Here is a 21898-nt window from a genome sequence, read left to right on the forward strand (position 1 = left end):
GTGTCTTATTGTCTCATTTTGAGTTAAACGTGTGAATGTGTGAGCCTCTTAAACAACAGGGTTGGCCTTTTTTTTCCAAATAACAGGGCTTCTACAGGCTTGGATCGTATCCTGTGTGGGTTGTTTGCTGTCTCTACATATCGCTACAATAAAAAATCCTGGGTCTTGCTTTTTATATATTTATTCATTCCTGCCAGAGGAGGGCTGGGGCTGTTCTGTTGTCTGGGATTTAAAGGTGAAATAAGATAAATGTCAACTTCCCTCGAGGCTAAACTGGATGTTGTGTGTTTGTGTGTTTGTTTTTAGGGTGGTGGTGTTGGAGAGCAGACCGACAGACAACCCCACAGCCCACAGCAACCTCTACATCCTGGCCGGCCATGAAAACAGCTACTGACACACACACACACACACACACACACACACACACACACACACACACACACACACACACACACACGTTAAAACACTCTCTGTACCCACCACTAATGCAACGCAAGGGGGTGCGCAAACCGGGGGAGGGAGGAGGGGGGGAGACATACTCACACCCAACCCGTGTGACGGGGAGGACGGGGGGGTGATCCGTTGGTGGGTGCAGCAGTGGATTCCCCCGGTGGTTTTAAAATGCACCGCAGTGTTACATGTGTTTTAGTTAAAGCGTGTCGTAGTGGAGGCGGGGCTTAAAAAAAACTGCTGGTCTGAGGCCAGTTTGTGTTGAGACACCTGGGAATCCTTCCCACCTTTTACTGCACAGAAGTCTGACGTCAACACTACTTCTACTACTAGTCCTACACGTACTACTACTACTACTACTACTACTACTGCTACTGCTACTTGCGCTAAAGCTTCACTGAAGAGCCATCTTGCACAGAAATCCTTCATCGTCTCCTTCTTCCTCCTTCCTTCCTTCCTTCCTTCCTTTTCCTCCGCTTTTTTTATTTTTTATTTTAAACTACACCTTTATTTATTGTGGCATGATGTAACTTTTAACAACCAGGATGGCTTTCCTGTTTTAGTAGTTTTTTTTAAAAGGATTAAAAAAAAAAAAAAGAAAAAAAAAAAGTGAAAAGCTTTGCCACCTCCGCTAGCATCGAATCCCAACACCCGTCACCACACAAGTGCTTAATTGACCTCTATTTAATTGTTGTAAATATAAATGTAGTATTTTTTTGACAGAGATGAACACTAAGAAGACACGTAGGTCATGTAGATAGGCGTGTGTCAAACGGACAAACAGGGAGACGTCAGAGGAGTGACGGAGGGTGGGGGATAAATTCACTTCCTGGTTCCCTGATCATGTGACGAGGGTTTAGGAAGCGAAGACCCTGCAGCTCAGGATCGACCTGAGCGAACACAGGAAGCAGCATCGATTGGTCATTTTTCATTTTGCATGTGTCACCATAGAAACCTGCTGCTTGTTTGCACCATAGCAACAGTTACGAATTTAAGTTTGTTATTTTTGACATCCTCCCTTTACTTTTTGCAAGATTTTTTTGTTATTGCTTTTTTATTTTAATTTTTTTGAACCACTGGTGTTAGAAATTTGCACAGAGAAAAAAGGTATTTGACAAACAAATGTGATGTCATTATAATATATGACTTTGTGTATGCACAATGTGTGTGTGTGCGTGTGTGTGTGTGTGTGTAGACGTAGAATATGCACATACAAGTGCGTCATATATAGATCTGGTGACAGTTGTGTTTTTGGCCGAGGCCGCTTGAAAAGAGTGACGACATTAATACACATTTAAAAAAAACATGGATTTACACAGAAGGAAAAATCATTTATGTTTATTCAGCAGATCCGTTAAATAAATATGAACGGAAGCACAGAGAAGAGTGTAATAAAAAAAATCTGGTGATCCATTTTCTAAGTCTGATCTACTATGTTTGGCATTGATAATATTTTAAGTTACTTTTTTTTAATCTGCTAAACAGAGAAAGAATTATTTGTTTTCTTTTGTCAGGATCATTTTTGGTTGTTTGTTGTTGTAATACTCATTTTGGCCACACGAGGCTGAAGTGCACCACTACCACATGTATAAAAGACTAAAAGCATTCCTGTTTTCTTCCAGGTGTGTTTCAGTTTCTCATTGAAGAAAACATGAATGCTTTGAATCCTATTTAGAATATGGGGTAATGATTCAAATCAATATTATAACAAACAACACAAAAATAATGTTTTAATCTTCCAAAACTTTTTCTTTTTTTAAAACGATTTTCCTTGCAAAACCATATTTTTTTCACCTGTTCTGAAACACAACAGAAAAATCGACCCAGATCAGACTGGAATCACCAGAATGTGATTTCTCACTGGCCTCTCAGGGCTTCCGTACATATTAGCATTTTACTGAACTTTTGTGTATTTACACAGAGGTGGAGTTTGCAACCTATAAATGTAAAATGAACTTTGCTGTTACAAAAATGACATAAAATCTTGGCAGAAAAAAACCCTCATGTGGCGCTACAAAGAGAATAAAATGCTCCTCTAATAAAATGAATAGAGCTACGACACGATCCCACTGAGGCCAGATTTTAAAGTAAACATCCATTAACTAGCTTCTTATCTTCTAGCCTCCATAACAAAATGGATTTATCATTAAAAAAAAACTCTGTGCAGATGTTTTATTCCTTTTAGTCACATTTGGAGAAGTTTTTTAACCTTTTTTTTTTTTATTTTTTTTTTTTCCCAAAAGGGCCAACATCTGTCACTACATGCATGCAGATGTGCACAGTGTGGCAGTACACTACCGTTCTATACAAGCTGTGACACTAGAGAGGTGGATTCAGAAACATGAACACTAGTTTAGCTGATTTTAACTGAGACGCCATCACTAAACCTGAACTCCTACAGAGCTGAAGGTTCACGTTGTCGAGTAAAAACACTTCACAGAAGTCCGTTTTTAATTAATTTCATTTTCTACACAAGAAAAGTCACCTATCAACAAATACAAACAAGCTATGAAATGATTGTAATTTGCAAATTACAGAAGTTAATGAACTGCTCCACACTTGCAGCATCAGATCAATATCTGAAATTAAATATTTAAATGAGTAGTGATTATAATAACGGTAATATCTCTGAAGTTATTAGGAAATCTGGTATTTTATAAGAGCTTGACCGTAAAGACAGCACACTTCATTATCATGTTTGGAGTGGGAAATGTTTTCCTAAACTCTGGTTACAAATCAGCCATAAAAGAGATAAATGTCTCAGCTTGATTTAGCCACAGTCATGTCCTTCCAGCCAACGTCCGTTAAGACAAATATGAGTTTCAGAGCTGCAACCAAGTTTTTATTATATTTACACAATCAGGTTATTTAACAAAAAATCTACTCGTTTGTGCAATTTTGTGTCAAAAAGATGTGAGCACTACCAAGTAGACTGTCTAGCTTCACATTGACATGGTCATCCGATAAGCCAAAATAATCACATTTCATATTTAGGCTCAGTTTATGAGTTGATTGATTACTCTCTTACTGGCAAAAACAAAAATCACAATTTTACTTTAAATTTGGGATTAGTGTCAAAGGACATGTATTTTACCTTTTTTTTTTATGTAATGCCAAAATATGTTGTTATTGAACATTTTATGGCCAATTTTAGATATTTGAAAGACATCCATCAACAGCGTTTAAGGTTCGTGTTGAACCAAACTCTCCAAGTCTCCTAAAATGTCTTTGTCCTCAGTCAGCGTTTGTAAATGATTAAAAGTTTAGAAATCAAAACAAGTTACTAAAACACATATAGACAACGTGAACGAGAGAATCTACTGAAATTTTAAGGTTTTCTTAATTTCCTGAAATACCAAATTTCTTTTATTTTGAAACATCACATTGCCAAGAAAAAAGAATAGAATTTAGTTTCAACAGCATCATTTCGTTGAATCTCATACCTTTTTTTTTCTGTGGGGTTCATAACTTTTCATTTTGGTGGGAACTGTCTCTTTTTTTGATTATGTTTTTGTGGGATTGAATGACGCTTCCTTGATATTTAATTTCCGCTGCCATAGATTTAGGATTCATCTTTAATCCCCTGAAGCAGGTGCCAACACGGCCTTCCATTGTGCTGCAATGTTAAAAAGTATGTTTGTGTTTTTTTTTTTTTTACCTCTAATGGGTCAAATCAGGTGTGACAATACTCCAGAGGGATGTTTTAAGATGATGTGAACACCAGATATGTGGATGTTCTGAATGTCACGGAGAAGAAAAAGTGAATTAGCGTAATCTTTTTGCAAAAAGCCGTTTGTTTCCCAGCTCTCCTCCCGACTCACAAGCGAAACGTTCTCCTCTGTTCTGTCGCTATTACGTCACCTTTTGTGTTTTTGTTTTCATAATGCAATGCACACGTTATGAAATGTACATAGTGTAAAATAAAAATGGGTTTGTTTTACATACTGTATAATTGCCTATATTTTGTTTCAGAAGTGTAACAGATTTATGAGATGACAGGTTAACACATTAAAAAGAAGGAACTCAACCTTTTGGTGTGCGGTGGTTATTTCTGAGTGATTGATTGATTTATAATCAGCTGCTGTTTTTCATGTTTGTTCATATTCATGGTTTACTGGGAAACTTGAATAGAACGGATCTTAAATTAATATTATTTGTAAAACTTTGGCTTTTTTTCTGGTAAAAGGCTCTTGGATGTTTTTCTTTTTAAAAGCACTACCAGCTGAAAATCTGTAGATTGTTTGTAGAGTTTATGAATTAGAAATTAAAATAGGTTGTTTCCAAAAAAAGAAGACAATAATAATGTTATTCAGTTGCAGAGCTGCATTTCCAGGTCGACCTGCACCATCTGGAGAAAAGAAAGGATTTAAATACACACTTTCTGTGAGGCTTCATATTTTACATTTTAAACCCGTCACAATAATAAATATATATTTTTTTTTTCATAGTTAAATCTTTATTATAATAAATTACATATCTGCTGTGTATTATAATACATTTTTCTGGACCAGAAGTTTCCCAACTTTTGTCATATGACCCCTTAAAATTAGGGGCCAGTGTGTAGCATTAAGGGGGATTTATTGGCAGTTTGTTTTTCAACCAATCAACAGTATACGTCTCTGGTGTGGACCTGTCAATCAGTGTGTAGCCCCGCCCTAAAGCATCCCCTGCTTTATGGTCTGTTTGACTCTAAATGGAGCATCATTTACTAAATGAACATCATGCTGTATTGAAGAAGACTTGAAACTAGAGATTGAGACCATAAACTCATGTTTACAATGTTTACTGAGGGAATAAATCAAGAGAGAAGTAGAGTCATTTTCTCATAGACTTCTATACAACCAGAGGAGTCGCCCCCTGGTGGACAGCAGAGAGAATGCAGCTTTAAGACACTTCAACATCGGCTTCACTCGGCAGAACCGGAGCTTGCCGCCTGGCTGTGAACTGTTAGGATTGTTTAATTTGAGGGACAAAAAGGTGAAAGGATTCAAAATATTTGTGTTACATAACTACAGTATGGTCCATACATCTGACCAACTATGCAGATCTGTGCTTTGTGTTTTGTGCTAAATAGAGATGGTTTATCCCTTTAATCATCTTCTGAACCCTTCTGCTTTTTAACCACAAGCTGAAATTTACCGCCACTTAAATGGCTTATTATTAAATGTTTATTATAATAACGTATTAAATAAATGTATGACGCAAGTCATTTCATTTTCAGTGTTGACCTTTATTGAACATTCTTGATGTCACTTGATTGTCACATTCGTTCTGTTCAATGCATAGAAATGATTGACACAAAGAAAAACATTTAATGTTTTAAGCAAAATGCTCAAACGCATATAAACATAAATAACTACTAACAGTTGAATGTTTGTTCTCCTGAGTATATGCACAATATAATAATTTCTGGTTATGGCTTAAGACATTTAGCGGGCAGGCAGGAAGTTGAACTGTAGTGAAACATGAAATGAGTGTGAAGAGCCTGTTGAACGGGTGAAATGTTGGCGCTCATGTTCAGAAAACTGTTTCCCAAGAAGACCACCTGTCAATAATACACTTTTACCAATTCAATATAAGGTTTGCATAGATTTGAAAGTTGGGGATAAAATTAAACCTTAAAAAAAAATGTGTAATAAGGTAAAGAAAGTTGTTCGTTATCTGAAAAACGTTAAGAAACTGGAGGTAGAGCAGAGCTATTTACAGTGTGGGGATAGATACGGTTAAACTACGCCCACTAGGAGGCACATGTTACATTTGAAATGATGTGGAAAGCTAACAGCTAACAGAACTACCAGAACACACACTACTGCTGGAGAACATGAGCAGAAATTCACATTTTGAAATGATGAGAGGAAACGTTGCTTAGCTAAATAGGTGTATACTGTACAGCATCATTTATATACTAGTAAATGTAAAACAACCTCATCAGTGTGTATGTGTGCTTTAACTTGCTCGTCTTACACTTTATTATTCCATCAGTGTGTGTGTGATATGATGGTGTTCATACAGCCGTGCCACGGTTTATCTCCAGATGAGCCAGTTTGGGATTCTTCCCCGGTGTCTCATGTTCACCGTTGTTTTGGTTTTCTGGTGTTTTCTCACCTCCCTTCTCTTTCTTTTCATCACTGCTCCTGTTGGTAAGAGGGGGAAGAGTTTGATTCTTCCATGTCGTTCTATCTTTTTCAGCGTCAGTCAAAGCTGTTACCCATCATGCCATTCATGTGCATATTTCCATCCTTACTTCTTCTTGAAGAGTTTCTTGAAGGAGCTCCTGAAGCCTCCTTTGTCCTGCTTCCGACTCCTTTCGCTGAAGGGGGTGTGGTGATTCTCCTCTGTCCCCCCCCTCCATTTAGACTCGTTCCCCCATGATTGAAACCCGGAGTCCTGGTGGGGTTGAAAACAACATTATTTCAATAATTGTTTGATCACATTTTGTACCATTTATGGTGTTTCAGTACACTGAATGTCAGTAGAGACAGCTTTAAGGTAAAGATTTATTGATATGTTGACAACCCACAATGCTGAGCAGTCCATGGAGGTCGTCGCCCTGTTTGTCGATATCCGCTCGGTTCCCCGGGGGGCTGTGGACCTTACGGGACGGGGTGGGGCACCCTTTGCTGCCTTTACTGCCCTGGCGCTCCAGCTTGGCATGGCTGCCCAGTCCCAACCTCTGGAGGTGGTCTGATAGAGGAGCGCCATCCAGACTGCTCACTGTGTTGTCCATCTGGAGGCCGTTCAGGGACTAGACCGCAGAGAAGACGAACATGTTGATTTCAACACATTTCAGAATCTTTCTCCCTACTTACACTCTAAGAAATACAGGTGCTATCTAGAACCTTATAGGTTTGTTTGGCTTGTCCCCCATATAGGAAAACCCCTTTTTGTTCTGGAACCCTTTCAGAGGCTTATACGTATAAACCAACATAAAGGGTTAGATCTAGAACCATCTGTGAAGGGTTGTGAACACTTCTTCAGAGAACTCTTCTATGGTGTACTGGTTTCATCCAGAAGCCTCTCTGGACAATCAATCCAGTACCTTTTCACCTTCTAAGGGTGCTAACAAGTACCCACCAAAGTGGTTCTACCGAGAACCTACTTATATTCCAAGGGTTTCATCTGGAATCCAACCAGGAAGTTCTTCCGAGAACGGTTTTATATTTTAAAGGTTTCATCTAGAACCCACCAAGGGGGTCTAATGAGGCTCCTTAAGGACTGGAGCTGATGTGGTACAGCGTGGCCCCCAACAATCATAGTTCACATTCACAGTTTTGCATTCGTTCCCTTTTAAAACCCATGCTTTCAACAATCCTTGAAGAACTCTTTCTCTCTTTCTTTGAATAAAAGGGGTTCCTAATGGAAGCCTTAGTCTTACTAAGAACCATTGAAAAACCTTCTTCAAAAATGGGTCCTACAGAAACAAATGGTTCTTGGTAGAACCTCAGCCCTTCAGGGAGAACCCTTTCTACGAGTGACCATAAACACAAACAGGCTCACCTTGCTCTTACGCTGGCTGGCCTGAAGGGGGCGATGCTGATTGCGGTGCATCATTACGGCTTCATCCGGAGAGACGCATCCTCTGTTGGGCAGCTTGTAACCATTCCCGTGGCTTCCTCCGTTGCCAAAGACGTCACGGGTCGTTGACACTTTCGCTGCCATCGCGTGATGTGACGCCGTGGGCGCTTTGGGGCACTTCACAAAGGCAATGTCGATAGAGGAGTCCGAAGAGGCCGAGGAGCATTGGTCGAACATTGGGACATCATGAAGGGAGCCTTGGTCCTCTTCGTAGAGGCTCTCCATCCCCGGAGGATCTGGAGGGAGGAGGAACTCTCCGAGGGCGTCGGCCAGAGCAGAACCCGGTTGAACTTGACGGAAGTCTGCAGGTCTGGAGGGCAGATGACGCTGGCACGACATGGCCATCTCAGACGCCTCACTCTCCGGGATACTGCCAAGACCTGAAAGCCAAAGGTTGGTTGACTGGTTGACCGATGGGGCGATTGCCTCAAAAGCATTTAAGTGACATGGGTTGTATGTCTGTTTCTGCCGAATCCCTACATGGGATACACAAAGTGACATCATGAACATTTTTGCAAACACGGCTGATAAGCTCACAGATATGACGAGACAGATACCTGGGTGTCTTGTTGACCCAAGAGGTCATGGACGATTGGAGAAAATGTCTTATTTAAAGAGGGCTCAGACCAGGGCAAAATATTAAAAATTCTATCCATCTTCTGTTTCTTCTCATTGGGCAACAAGATGTAATGACTTGGCAGACCTTCCTTTATGGGGTAGGATCATGGTTAAACCCCTTTGTCTGCAACCAGTCACCCTGTTGTGTTCTTGAGCAAGAGACGTCCTTCATACCAGCTCCAGTTGTGCTACTCAAAAGGGTTCAGTATGCTTCAAAATAAGTAGTTCATAAACTCCCGGCATTCCTCTTGATGCCCAAAAGTATAATGTCTAATCAAACATAAACCACATAAAGATTCTAATCGGAAGCTTCTTTGACGACAGACCTGTTGGTTTGTGGTTCCGTGAGTCCATGTCGGGGCTGAAGAACTGGAGCTGGGTGGGCCACTCCGAGTCGTAACAATGCGTTTCGTGATCCTGGTCCCACTCCTGGAATCGATGGGACTGGATCTGCTCCAGGAGACGCTGCTTGCTCCGCTTCACCTGGTTGGCATGTTCTCTGTGAGGTATAGATAATTCATATGAGCGGGTTCATCAACAAATAAATAAGTTAGCCCTTAGGAAGTTAAGAATGCAAAAAATACTCACAACGTGGCACTGTTGCAAGGGTACGGTGAGCCAATGTTGTTAGCTTGAATCCCACTTTCCACTGTCTTTAACAGCTGTGTCATGGTAGACCTGCAGCACATGCATGAACACCTTATCTTGTCAGGTACAAACAGGGAGAACAACTCTTGCATTTTATGTTATTTTTCTATATAGCGTGGTAATCCTGACCTCTTCACCTCCTTGCGGTTGTGCAGCAGGAGCTCCTGGTTGTGCTGGAGGAGGTGGTGGTACTGAGCCGTGAAGGATCTGAACTGCTGGATGCAAACCAGCAGCAGGTAGTAGTCCGGGTGCTCTGCGTTGGTCTGCCTCAGCAACCCCTGAACACAGATATAATACTAATTTATGCTTACTCACCTTTGAGCAGAAGCTGTATTCAGCTCAAATGAGATATTCAACATATTTGTGTTATGTTTCTTTCTTTTAAAGCCCAGTGTGTAAGATTTAGTGCCATCTAGTGGTGATGTTGCAGATTGCAACCAACTAAAAACCACCATGCTCAGGAAAACTTTGGTGGCCTTCAAGTAGGGAGAGTTATCTTTAGTATTGTAGTACAACTAGAAGCTACTCATATCAATACTTTTCAAAAATAATAATACAAAATAATTGCTTTTAAAAATATATATAGAATTTTAAAAACAAAAATCAGAAGAGGATTAGAATTTATATTTAGAATGTCTAAATATTGTTTCTAGAGCAGCAACAGTTATGTTTACGACAACAAAATCACGATATAAAGTCAATAATATATCACTGGAAACAAATATAAAATGTTAATAAAATACACTTCTGAGTAAAGTTATAAACTATACTACGGGTTTCTGAACTCATCCCTACCTTCAGATAATTTAAAACACAAACAGCTCTCTAATGTCAGAGTTTGTTAGTGTTTGTTGTTCTGGGCTGATGTAGAAACATGGGGGTGCAAGATGGCCGACTTCATGGAAGACCACCCGTTTCCTACGTACTGTAGATATAAAATAAAACACTAATATTCTTAGTTTCAGGTCTTTATAAACTGATTAATACATATTTTATCCCATTGCTGCAAATTAATCCCCCTAAATGTTACACACTGTTCCTTTAACCATCATCTCAGTTTTTATTATAGTTTTTTATCTTGTTTTTAGTTCTTTTCTAGTTTTCTAACCTGCAGCAGCAGCAGGTACTCATGGATCCTCTGGACCGGCTGAAGGAGCAGAGTGTGGAGGGACGGTCTGGATTCATCGCCCAGTATTTCACTCTGACAGAAGCACCGTGCGTCCAATCAGGATGGAAGGAAACATTTAGTGCAGCAAGTATCAGCAATGTGACTTTATTAGCTGTTACTAGAAATGTATGAGCTCTGTTATTAATCTGAATCTGTATCTTTTAATCCCTTTTATCCAAAATCACATCCTGTCCTGTTATGTTCTCTAATGCCATACAGTATCACGTCACTTCCTGTCCTGATATCTCTTCTCTGTGTTTCTTTCTGTGTTACCTCCAGGAAGGCAGAAGGTTTCATGGAGCTGGAGGCGAGCATGGTGACGACGGACAGACAGTCCGGGAGCTCCTGAAGGTAGGACACGTAAAAGTCCAAGAAATCACTCTGTGGAGAGACGCAGAGAGAGAAACCATCACAATCCATCGTTTTCAGGCCTGCATTCAATTCTAATTTAAATATAAATACAAACAACAAACTACACAAATAAAATACCCCCCCAAAAAAGTAAAATGATATTTAAAAAAACAGTTTTATGTTGTATTTCTATATAATAAAGTAAAAAAACCACAAAAATAAGCTTGAAATTAGAGGATTCCTTTAATTATTTTTATTTATTTCCTTCCTCAAACTCTCGTGTACCCATAATGCATTGTGAACCTGCCTTTATTTTTTTTAAATATGTAGGTGTTCCTACCAATTACTTCATTTCCTCCCATTCACTCAGAGCCGATTAGCCACACATTGGCTCTAATAGTCTCGTTAGCTTCACTGTGTTGTGTCTGTTTTTAGCTTGCAGCTGGTGTTTACACTTTACTGATGTTACAAAACACTTTTTAAAGTGTTAGAATCAAGAATTTTTAATACTTTAAATCCACAAATGTCCCACAAACATTTTGTTTTTCAGACTACGGACATTATTGTGGCAAATTTAATTCTAATTGTTCCCCTCAAATGGAAAATGCAGTCTCACATGCAGGTTTTTAAATATTTATATATCAAAATCACTACATAAGAATCACCATTCAGTGTCTATATAATACCTGTGGGGGGGGGTCAGGTCTTAAAGAGAATTGTGATTTTGTCAGTAAAGGACTTTTATCCTTTTTTGCCCTCAGTAATGTGGTGGATAGATATCTCTGTTGTCTCTGTCTTCTGTTCTCCAGCTCTCTGCATGGCTCCGCTGGAATTTGACATTTCATTTAAGGTCCGTCATGGCTACCAAAATGATTCAGATTCATTATTAACGGCCAGTCACAAGACCCGACCTATGGACCCCTCCACATTAACAGCACTGTGGATTGTAAATGTCAAGGTTTCTGATTTACAGACAACTAAACTGGAGGTCCATATCTTTTCTAAAATATGGTTGTTAAAATATCCAGAGATAATTCTGAAGATGTTCATGTTTTGTTGATTCTACTCTGTGGTTATTTATTTTGGAGGCCGTGGTTTGTGTTGTTGTTGTATTGAATTGTATTATAAAAAGGTAAACTTATAAAAGGTATATATATAAATATATGTATAAAACCTTCTGGCCCAGGATTAGTAGTAATTTCCTGCACACATAAACTCTATCAAAAAAATGCAAATATAAATGAATGCGATTATCTAAATAAATATATATAGAAGTAAGTGAACAAATGCATTTGAAAAACAATTCTATATTGTTCTTTATATTTCCATATTTATACAAAATGGCACTCTTATGACTCCATATAAACCAACACTGGACCTTACAAATGGTGGAAGACAAATTCTGCGTTTGTAGTTTACCTCTTTGCTGGTGAGCCTCATGAACACATCCCCCATGATGCCTTGCCACTGGCTCTTGAGCACACGTTCCTGCAGAGTGTGAAGGAGCTCAAGGTGCTGCTGGATCAGAAACCTCAGAGTGCTGGGAAACGGACTACAGACAGCGAGGAGGAGAGAAGAGAAGGTAGAGAACACTTTGTCTGTTATATAAATATATACATATACACAGACATAAGAAACCAACATGATGAAAGTAATTAAAAGCACATTTTTGTTGGAATATTCCACAACATGTAAGGAAGCATTTTCAGCTTCCAGAGCCGGTGAACAGAAGTACTAAAGAAGTACCTGCAAACATCCTTAATTAAATATACTAAACATTATTATGCCATCTGATGTGACGGACATCTGTTAGCAGGTTAAACAGGTTAAAACAAATGCAATCATTTAAAAATACCATTTGACCCAGTTCAGCCTTTGCACCTTTTTCATTGGCTCCTGTGGTCATTGGGAGCATGTGTGCTGAAGCTAAAGCACTGATTTCATTACAAGTCTTTTCTTTATAGAGTATCCTCTCTGTCTCACTGGTGTTTGTAACCTGCTGTTATTTGATTAGTTGATTTCCTGTTATTCCCTCGAATCAGAACAGCTCTGAAATTAGATCAGCATTCTCTCCTGTAATAAATGGATGTTAGTGCGGGACCAAGATATAACTTATATTTATTGAGTTTATGGCTCAACATATCAGATAAATCTTTTTTCTAGACATCGTGTTTCTAAAAGTTGTGTGTTCACCTTCTTAAATGTACATATTGTTTGTAACACCGGCCAACAGAGTAAAAGTATTAACTGACCTCCTTATTGGTTCATTTGAATGATTTCAAAAGGTTTTTTTTAACCCTTTTGGTCAAACTCACCGTTTGTCTTTGGAGCTGAGAGCTTCACATCCGTTGAAGGAGATGTTGGCCTTCAGTAACAGAGACAGGTGGGACACGTAGACTCTCTCTGACTCCAGCAGCTCCAGAGCCACTCGCTGTCTCTTACCTGCACACACAGAGATGGAAATCATAAATATAAAACAAGCCAATCAGGTGCCAAAAGTGTTTAGGAGGGTGAGCGTGGGCTACGTAATCAATCCTGTATTTATACACCACAAGTATCCGTCCAACGCTCAAATAAAGCCGGTAAAATGTTCTATTATCTTTTGGTTACTTGTTTCTATCAGTTATCTTCCTTTACACCACCTTGTTGTACGTCAAGTGTCCAGGTTGACCCCTCGTATCCAAAAACACCCCTCTGGACCCGTAGCATTACATTTAATGGACAGGTTTAAATTGATATTGGTTTCCTCCTCTCACTCCTCGGTTAGACCTTAAAGAGGTTTATTTCCCAAAATGTCAAACTATTCCTTTAATGATTTGAGCATTTATTGTGTGGTATTAAGTGGTATTAAGCTGTGAGTAGTGATGAAAGTTCAGCGGTGTCATATCATCAGTTGCATGAACACGTGTATGTCTTACTGTTTTCAGTCTGACTGTTCGGTGTCTCCGTGTCGTCTCTGCTGTTCTTCCTCTCTCCCCACGCTGGAGACTTAGACGGACATCCTCTCTGCTGCTGAGCCTCCTGCTCAGAGATGGAGGCTGAAACACACATAAATGTGAGTAAATCGTCTGTTTCTCTTCACTTCAGCCTCCTCCTTTCTTGTTTAGTGGGTTGAATAGAGTGAGGTTCTCACTGTGAGTCGACGTGGTGCTCCTCTGTGGTGAGCTGCCGTGTGGCAGACTGGAGAAGAAGTGTTGAATAACGCTGAGGTCCGACTGGCCGGGCATGCAGATGTGCTCATCCCCTGATGCTGACAGCACATCTGCCCTGGAGCTCCTTCTGCATTTGGACCAATGAAAGATTAAAAAGTAAACACTTATTTTCCTAAATCTTTTTGCAGGGGAGTTTAAAAGCAGCTCTAGATATAAATAATAAAAAAGCAGATAAATGAGAGTAATATAAAGTATTTTTGTGGTTAAAACACATTAATTTGTGAGTATCTACAGTACATAACGTATGTTCCAGTCCCACCTGTGTGGAGCAGAGATGATATCTTTGGAGTTTTCTGTCGGCAGCAGCTCCATCCTCTTCTGCACCTCCCTCTGTCTGCTGGAAACATCCTCTATGTGGAACAACGCCACGTTCAGCTCCTCCTGAAAGAAGATTACACCAATTAACATCACAGCACAAGCCTTTCTCTCTTCTAAGAGAATGAGCTAATGCTCACTGCTTGCAAGGTTGGTGATGAAAGTTGCCTCCGTATACGTCACCTCGCTCCAGTCACGAAATACAATATTTTGTTTTTGTGTATAGGGAAACAAATTCTCTTTTTTTTTTTTTTTTTTTACAAATTAAACTAAATTCTCGTTAAGAAAAATGTTTACATTTATGGGAAATGTATTCTAAATGTCAACAATACTAGAAATACCATTTAGGTGTGGTAATCATGGAAAATGTGATGCAACTTACACACATACACATGAATACACACATTATATTCCACCTAAAGTCATCCTTAAGAATATTCCACGTGCATAAAATACCAAAAACATGTGCATCTGAAAGACCTTCCTATCTAATGAATGCTATTAGTTTACAGCTGCAGTCAGATGTTTTAAATTATGTTAAAGCGGCCTCTCTGCCTGACCAAGAATAGACTGTGTGTGTGTGTGTGTGTGTGTGTGTGTGTGTGTGTGTGTGTGTGTGTGTGTGTGTGTGTGTGTGTGTGTGTGTGTGTGTGTGTGTGTGTGTGTGTGTGTGTGTGTGTGTGTGTGTGTGTGTGTGTTTACACTCAGCACCCTGAAAGTGTTGAGTGAGTTCTTGAGGCCCATGATCTTGTCGTCCACGTCGGTCTGCTGGGTCCGGAGCTGCTCCTCCAGGCCGCGGTCCCTCTGACGCAGCTCGCACAGCTCCGTCAGAGAGGCTTGTAGCCCCTCACGCAGCTCCGCCACCAGGCCCTGCAGCTGCATCACAAGAAGCAAAAGGAATATGAATGCAAAACATCCTCTTCTTCTTTGAGGTTCTTGAGTCTTTTCAATCATTTTTCATGTTTCTTTCTACAACATATTTTGGTTTTGTACGTCTTCATTTGGATCTTCTCAGACTTCTTTTATAATAAAGATCTTCATCATTATTTATAATCCTGCTTTTGTTTTCTTAAACACAGATTCTTCTTAATAATATAGTTAAAGAAGTGGATTATTGGAGATAACAGTGGATTATTGCTGATCTCTCTCTCCCTCTCTCTCTCTCTCTCTCTCTCTCTCCTCTCTCTCTCTCTCTTCCCTCTCTTTCTCTCTCCTCTCCCTCTCTCCCCCCCCCTCTTTCTCTCTCTCTCTCTTCCCAGTTTTTCATTCATATCTGATTGAATTCACTGAGCAGAGATAACAGAATCAGCTCATGGGAACATGACATGGGTTAAAGCTGATCTCTCTCTCCCTCTCTCTCTCTCTCCCCCCCCTCTCCTCCCTCTCTCCCGGTCATGTGAACGGCCTCATGCAGCAGCCTGAATGGAGCGTCTGTCCCGTCTTGTCTCTCCTTCCTCTCTGATGCTATCTGGTCGACATGCTGTACTTCAGTCCTTCTCTACACTCGGGGGGGTCACAGTTCTACGACAGTGTGACTTCCTCATGAATGTTGTGATTGGTCCCTTTGAAGAAGTAATAATAACTCATTTAAACGCCACAATGTCTCAAAGTTCACGAGGACATGATGTGAACTTTGGTGGCCTCAGGGAGACACATCCAGAACTACATTTGTATTTCATGTTTTACTGCAGCTTTTCTTGCTTCAAGAGTTTCATTCATTTTTTGAATTATATTATATTTGAAGTATACTGTGTTTTTATGATGGATATACTTTTGATAACACTTAATGTGTAAAAGACAAACGAGGGACAAGAGTTGAAATGTAGAAACAGTATTTACGTCTGTTCATCAGTTTCATTCTCTTCTTTGTTGAAGAATCAGAGATATCTTTTAAATCACTTCTCCTTTTTAAGATTATATCACAGTGTCTTACTTTTCACTTACTAGTTGTCTTCTCTCATTTGCTTAAAATATATATTTTTTATCTTGGTTCAACCATGGAAAGCACTTTGTTTTGAAAAACGCTTCATAAATAAAGATTTATATTATTATTAATATGTTGAATTCAGCATCCCCATCACATATAATGAATCAAATTCACAGCTAGTGTGTGAAACATAAACTCCAGCTTAAATTGCCTAAATGTAAATACTTGTTCACATCAGGTCAAGTAAATCCTACGTTATGAACTCTTGCATAGTACTTTTTCATGAGAAGATCGTGAGAAGGTCACATGTCAAATGGTGAACAGTTGAGTCTTTTCCCATGAAAATTTGCAAAGTAAAGTTTATATGATTGGTTAGTAGGTTCAGAGTTCAGAGTTTAGAGAGTTTAGACCTCTCTCTTCTCCTCACAGGTGAAGGGAAGAGAGGGAACGTATGACGTTAGCTTTGTAAACGCTACCAGCTGTATCTGGTTGGTCATTCATTCATAAGATGTAAAGCAAAAGGTTCCTTTGGTTGTGTAGAGTAAAAGACTTCTTGATTACCTGAGCAATCTCCAGGTTAGCCTCCTCCACATGTTCCTCTTTACCTAAAAGAGAAAGAAAACTCTGTTAGTCAGGAAACAGTTCACTTTGTGTTGATTGATGCCATAAAATGATTATTTCTTTATGTGCTCATGAGCAGTGAAAAATCAGAGGTGGAGACTTGAACCTTACTGTTCACGGGGAAACCTAATCAAAGTTATTCATCTATATCTCAAAACCTTTACAGAATTATACCCAGAAGAGAGCAGCATTTGCATCTTTTATCTCCATCTCATAGCATCATCAATGCTTCTCATAATTAAAATAATTTTCCATAAATTCATCAGATTTCCCTCCAGATCCAACATATTATAAAATGTAGAAAATCAGCTGATAAACACTTTGATGTGATGGAATCTTTTCTTTGCAGTAAATGCATTTATGTTAAACTATGAAGGACATATGCTTTTTAACGTTTTCATGTATCCCTGTATCGATACCTGAGCTCTGAATATTGACCCATACCGAGCACCGATCAGATTCCTGTTTAATCAATAAGCTGTATTTCACTGAGTGCGAGTGACTGGTATCATGATTCTGTGTGTAAGGAAACATCAAGCTTGACTTAAATATTGTGTTCCTAGCTTTGTAAAACAACATGTTAAAAAAAAAATACACATATTATAAATTCACAGTTTTTTTATTATTAAAACAATCAATTGTGAATCAACAACATAGTAAAATAATCTTTAAAAATAGTTTAATTCTTCGGCATTATGCTTCTGGAGGTGCTTGATTAGGTTGGTTGTGTTATATTTTGGTTATATTTATTATTTCTTAGCAGAAAGTGCTGCTTATGCATGAAGTAGTCCGTGCACGTGACCAGACTAGAGCTGGCATGATTTTCACTGCATGATCAACGTGGCCAAAATAATTCACGATAACGACATTATAGAGTTATCAAAGGAAAATTTTAAATAATGATAATCCAATCAATCAGATTAACCTTTAACTCGGTTCATTGTAAGTTTTGTCTCTTTTTTTTGTAAATTAATCACACTCGAAATACGAGAGTAAGGAGGTAGGACGGTCTGTATCCATAACTGTATGAAATGATTTAAAAGGTGCTGAATTATTGACACAATATTATCGTATGTGTGTTTTTAACATGATAATAAAATTACATTTTTTAATATCACAGTTATTGTCAATACCGTTAGATCACAACACCCCAGTACATTGTTGGTTACTGGGATTTTCTACAGCAGATACTTCAATACTGTGATTTTTCCACAGTTAGTCTTTGATTACTGTTGATTTTGATTAAAAACACAGTAATTTAGTGTCAAAGTTGATGGACAATGTTTTCCTCATATTTTAGTTTTGTTTTTCATGTGTTTGTTGTGTCAAATGAGCTACAACTGAATTTCATGGTGCATCCCTTTGTTACATAATGACAATAAATATTTTAATCATTTAATGTATTTAACCAAAAACATTATGAATCATGGGACACAAATTGAATCTGCACTGAATCGTCTTATCAACCACAATATTGCATTAAAATTATCCTTCAATCCGCCCATCTTGACCTAATAAATGACATTAATGGTCAGATTGATATCACAGCAGCATAATAAACCTCTGTGGTGGATGATGTGTGCCTGCATGTGATTTGTTAAAGGTACAAAAACACATTTGCACCGGGGTTCATGACAAATAAAATCGAATGCCACGGAAGTCAAGGTTAGAACAGGAAGAGTGAAGTCATGTGAAAGTGATACACATGCCAGAGAGGTTCATCCGAGTCCTTTCTACTCGCTGCTGGAAGGTTTTGAGTGACTGTTGTTCATGTTCACAAAATTATCAGACTGCTTGAAGGAAAATGCTGCAAAATGAAATTCCTATTTAAAATGGATTTTTCTTTTAAATGAAGTACAGTTCTGGACAGTTAACTGGTTGTATAAAAGCACAATGCTGGTGTTTGTTTGTGGAAATGTCGCAGGTCATGGCTGCTGTCAACATTGCAGAGGGTCATCTGAAATACGTACTTAACATATATTATCGTGCATAATTGACGAGGACGCTGCTGCGTAACATTTTTTAGTGAAAGAAGGAATAGAAAATACAGTAGAGTCTTTCTGCCGACGTGTTTCCTCTGACAGCTTGGCTTTGAGCTATTGGCGTCCGTTATTACAGGCCAGAAAAAAGTTGGCGTCAAGATGTCAACATTAAGCTTTACTGTCCCAAAGTGAACTCAAACATAAAGACAAAAGTGGTTAATTTATTACCGTTGGGAAATAAAGAGGATGAGCTTCTGTGATCACTGATAAGAAAACACATGATGTTCCTTACAGTTTCCATTTTAAGTTAGTTTAAATTAATTTACCAATGACGTTACAACTAATAGTGCAACATTAACTTTACACTGTACATGGAATCCAGTAAAAGCTAATGTGTAAAAGGCATGGATGGGTAACTGATCAGGTCCAAAGGGACAGAGGCCATCTTCACCTGACAGACTGTCACTCAAAGAGATGCGTATAAACATGGAAGAGACTCAAAATGACCAAAAAGAGACACAAAACCACTTCAAAGAGACATAAAACAATTAAAAAGAGATTCCAATTTACCTCAGAGAGATACAGAATAGCTACAAAGATACACAAAATGACTTCAAAGTGACTCAAATGACTTCAAAGAGACATAAAACAACTATAAGGAGACATAAAACAACTACAAAGAAACTTAAATTGACCTCAAAGAGATACAAAAAATTACAAAGATACACAAAATGACTTCAAAGTAACTCAAATGACTTCAAAGAGGCAAAAAGAGCCGGAAAGAGACATAAAACGACTCAAAGGAGACACAAAACAACTACTAAGAGATTCAAATTTACCTCAGAGAGATACAAAATAGCTACAAAGATACACAAAATGACTTCAAAGTGACTCAAATGACTTCAAAGAGACATAAAACAACTATAAGGAGATATAAAACAACTACAAAGAAACTTAAATTGACCTCAAAGTGATACATAACAACTACAAAGAGACAGAAAATGACTTCAAAGTGACTCAAATGACTTCAAAGAGACATAAAACAACTACAAAGAGAAACAAAATGGCCAAAAAGAGACATAAAACAACTACAAAGAGAAACAAAACAACTACAAATATACACTTTCCAACTACAAAGAGACACAAATTAACTACAAAGAGACATTGACATAAATAAAACAAAAATGAATAAAGAATCAATTAAATCAAAGAGAGATGTGTAACGAGTCCGTCTTGCTCCGGTGTAAAGTTGAATTATTGATTCCTTTTTCTGTCTGTGCCCAGAGGATCTTTGTATCATAATCCTCCGATGGTGAAAGGGCTCAGTGTGAATCATTTTCTGTATTTTTAGCGTTTTTAAACACTTTTTTGTCGATTTTCTCAATGACTTACTGTGCACTAATTAAGCACTTTATTTACAGTATTTTACCTTAATTAGTATTAAATTACATAGTTCTTGGCAGGAAACTTAATTGGAAATTCCTAATAATTCACAGACCTGTTAATGTAATTGAATAAAAGCTGAGAGTTAAGACAAAAAGCAGAAAAATGTTCTTTAATTCTAATATGTAGAGAAAAAAGAAGAAAACAAATGAATATATTGAAGAAAAAGTTGATATATTTATAAGTGTGGTTTGTACGAGTTAACTCTTCATAGTCAGAGTATTACTACAGAAGATGTAGCAAAGTAATGTACTGCTTTTGATGTATTCTAAACTACTAAATGAATCAATATCTGTTTAAATGAACGCTATATTTAGAATATTTCACCTCTTAATATTGCTGTCAGACAGAACTTTCTGAGGTCTGTTATCTAAGCTCTCTTCAAAGACACCAGACTCATTTATCTGTTTGTTTGTTTTTGGTTATTTGTCACTTTTGTGAATCCAAACTAACCCTTTAAATCCATTGATTACTGCCAGAAATAATTAACACATGAATCCAAAATAACTATAAAAAATAGCCCCTTTTTTTCATAAATTAGAGTGAAATGTTGTTTTTTAAACCTGTTTTACCTTCTGACACGTCCTCCATCTGGTCTTCTGTTTCTGTTTTGCTGTTCTCCATGTTTAGATATCTGTCCGGTTCTGACGTCCTTCAGATCACTTCAGTCTGCTCCTCTCTGACTGGTTCCTCTCCTCTGAACCGCCCTGATCCCTCACTGTGTCTCCTTCCAAAAGCATGTGAGTCCTATGATTTCCCATTTGCACAAAAAGGCCCTTGTCTCCAGAGATTAGAGGGACAGAGGGGGAAAGATCAGGAGGAGAGAGAGAGAGGGAGAGAGAGAGATTTGTTCATCAAACAGCCACATACTGTTGCTAACTGATTACATCTAAAGAGGCGTGACTGGTTGTTAATAAGTACAGCAGCACTCTCAGCTTGAAAAGGAATTTACAATTAATGCAGTTGGTAAAAGTGAAACTAGCTGATTGGACTCTGCTGCAGTGATGGATTTCACTGTAGGACAGTTCAAATGAAGTATGATGATCCTCTGGTTCTTAAACCTGCATTCAAATAAGTCTGATTCTATAGAAGTCTATGAGAAAATGACTCTACTTCTCTCTTGATTTATTCCCTCAGTAAACATTGTAAACATGAGTTTATGGTCTCAATCTCTAGTTTCAAGTCTTCTTCAATACAGCATGATGTTCATTTAGTAAATGATGCTCCATTTAGAGTCAAACAGACCATAAAGCAGGGGATGCTTTAGGGCGGGGCTACACACTGATTGACAGGTCTGAGAGTTGTCCATATTTTCGTTTTACAACCTTTCACAGTGTGTCTTCACTCCATGAAGGTCAATTGTAAAAAAGAAAATATTCAGCTTTCAGTTGTACTTAATTCCAACTTCTCATGTTGCTTCTGGTTGCAAAAAAAACAAAATGGCAACATGCAAAATGCAGAATTTGTGGCTTCAAAGCTGTATTTCACAAACCAATGTTGTCACCATGACTACGTCCACTTCTTTTTACAGTATAGTTTATGGTCAAGGCCTCTTTGTCAAATCTAAGTAGCTGGACACATAAACTTA

The 21898-nt window shown here is 38.4% G+C and overlaps 2 protein-coding genes across 8 annotated transcripts in view; one reads left to right on the forward strand and one right to left on the reverse strand.

Moving 5' to 3' along the window:
* LOC129091987 (mitogen-activated protein kinase kinase kinase kinase 3-like) overlaps positions 1 to 3513 on the forward strand; it is a 48284-nt gene extending 44771 nt beyond the window's left edge. For all 7 annotated transcript variants that reach the window (XM_054599716.1, XM_054599717.1, XM_054599719.1 and 4 more), the window contains one exon: positions 307 to 3513. In XM_054599716.1, coding sequence (XP_054455691.1) covers positions 307 to 394 — 88 coding nt within the window. In that variant the 3' untranslated portion in view covers positions 395 to 3513. The remainder of the gene's footprint in view (positions 1 to 306) is intronic.
* Positions 3514 to 6454: 2941 nt separating this feature from the next.
* arhgef33 (Rho guanine nucleotide exchange factor (GEF) 33) lies at positions 6455 to 20934 on the reverse strand. The gene is made up of 17 exons (XM_054600821.1): positions 20883 to 20934; positions 16826 to 16869; positions 15049 to 15213; positions 14283 to 14403; positions 13944 to 14030; positions 13729 to 13848; positions 13126 to 13252; positions 12230 to 12362; positions 10733 to 10840; positions 10400 to 10492; positions 9421 to 9569; positions 9232 to 9321; positions 8970 to 9142; positions 7948 to 8405; positions 6971 to 7195; positions 6695 to 6837; positions 6455 to 6584 (listed from the first exon to the last, which is right to left on the reverse strand). The coding sequence occupies exons 1-17, from the start codon at positions 20932 to 20934 to the stop codon at positions 6455 to 6457; spliced, it is 2418 nt and encodes an 805-aa protein (XP_054456796.1).
* Between the last annotated feature and the right edge of the window lie 964 nt (positions 20935 to 21898).

Source organism: Anoplopoma fimbria, chromosome 6 (assembly GCF_027596085.1).
Source record: "Anoplopoma fimbria isolate UVic2021 breed Golden Eagle Sablefish chromosome 6, Afim_UVic_2022, whole genome shotgun sequence".
In the NCBI taxonomy this organism is placed as follows: Eukaryota; Metazoa; Chordata; class Actinopteri; order Perciformes; family Anoplopomatidae; genus Anoplopoma; species Anoplopoma fimbria.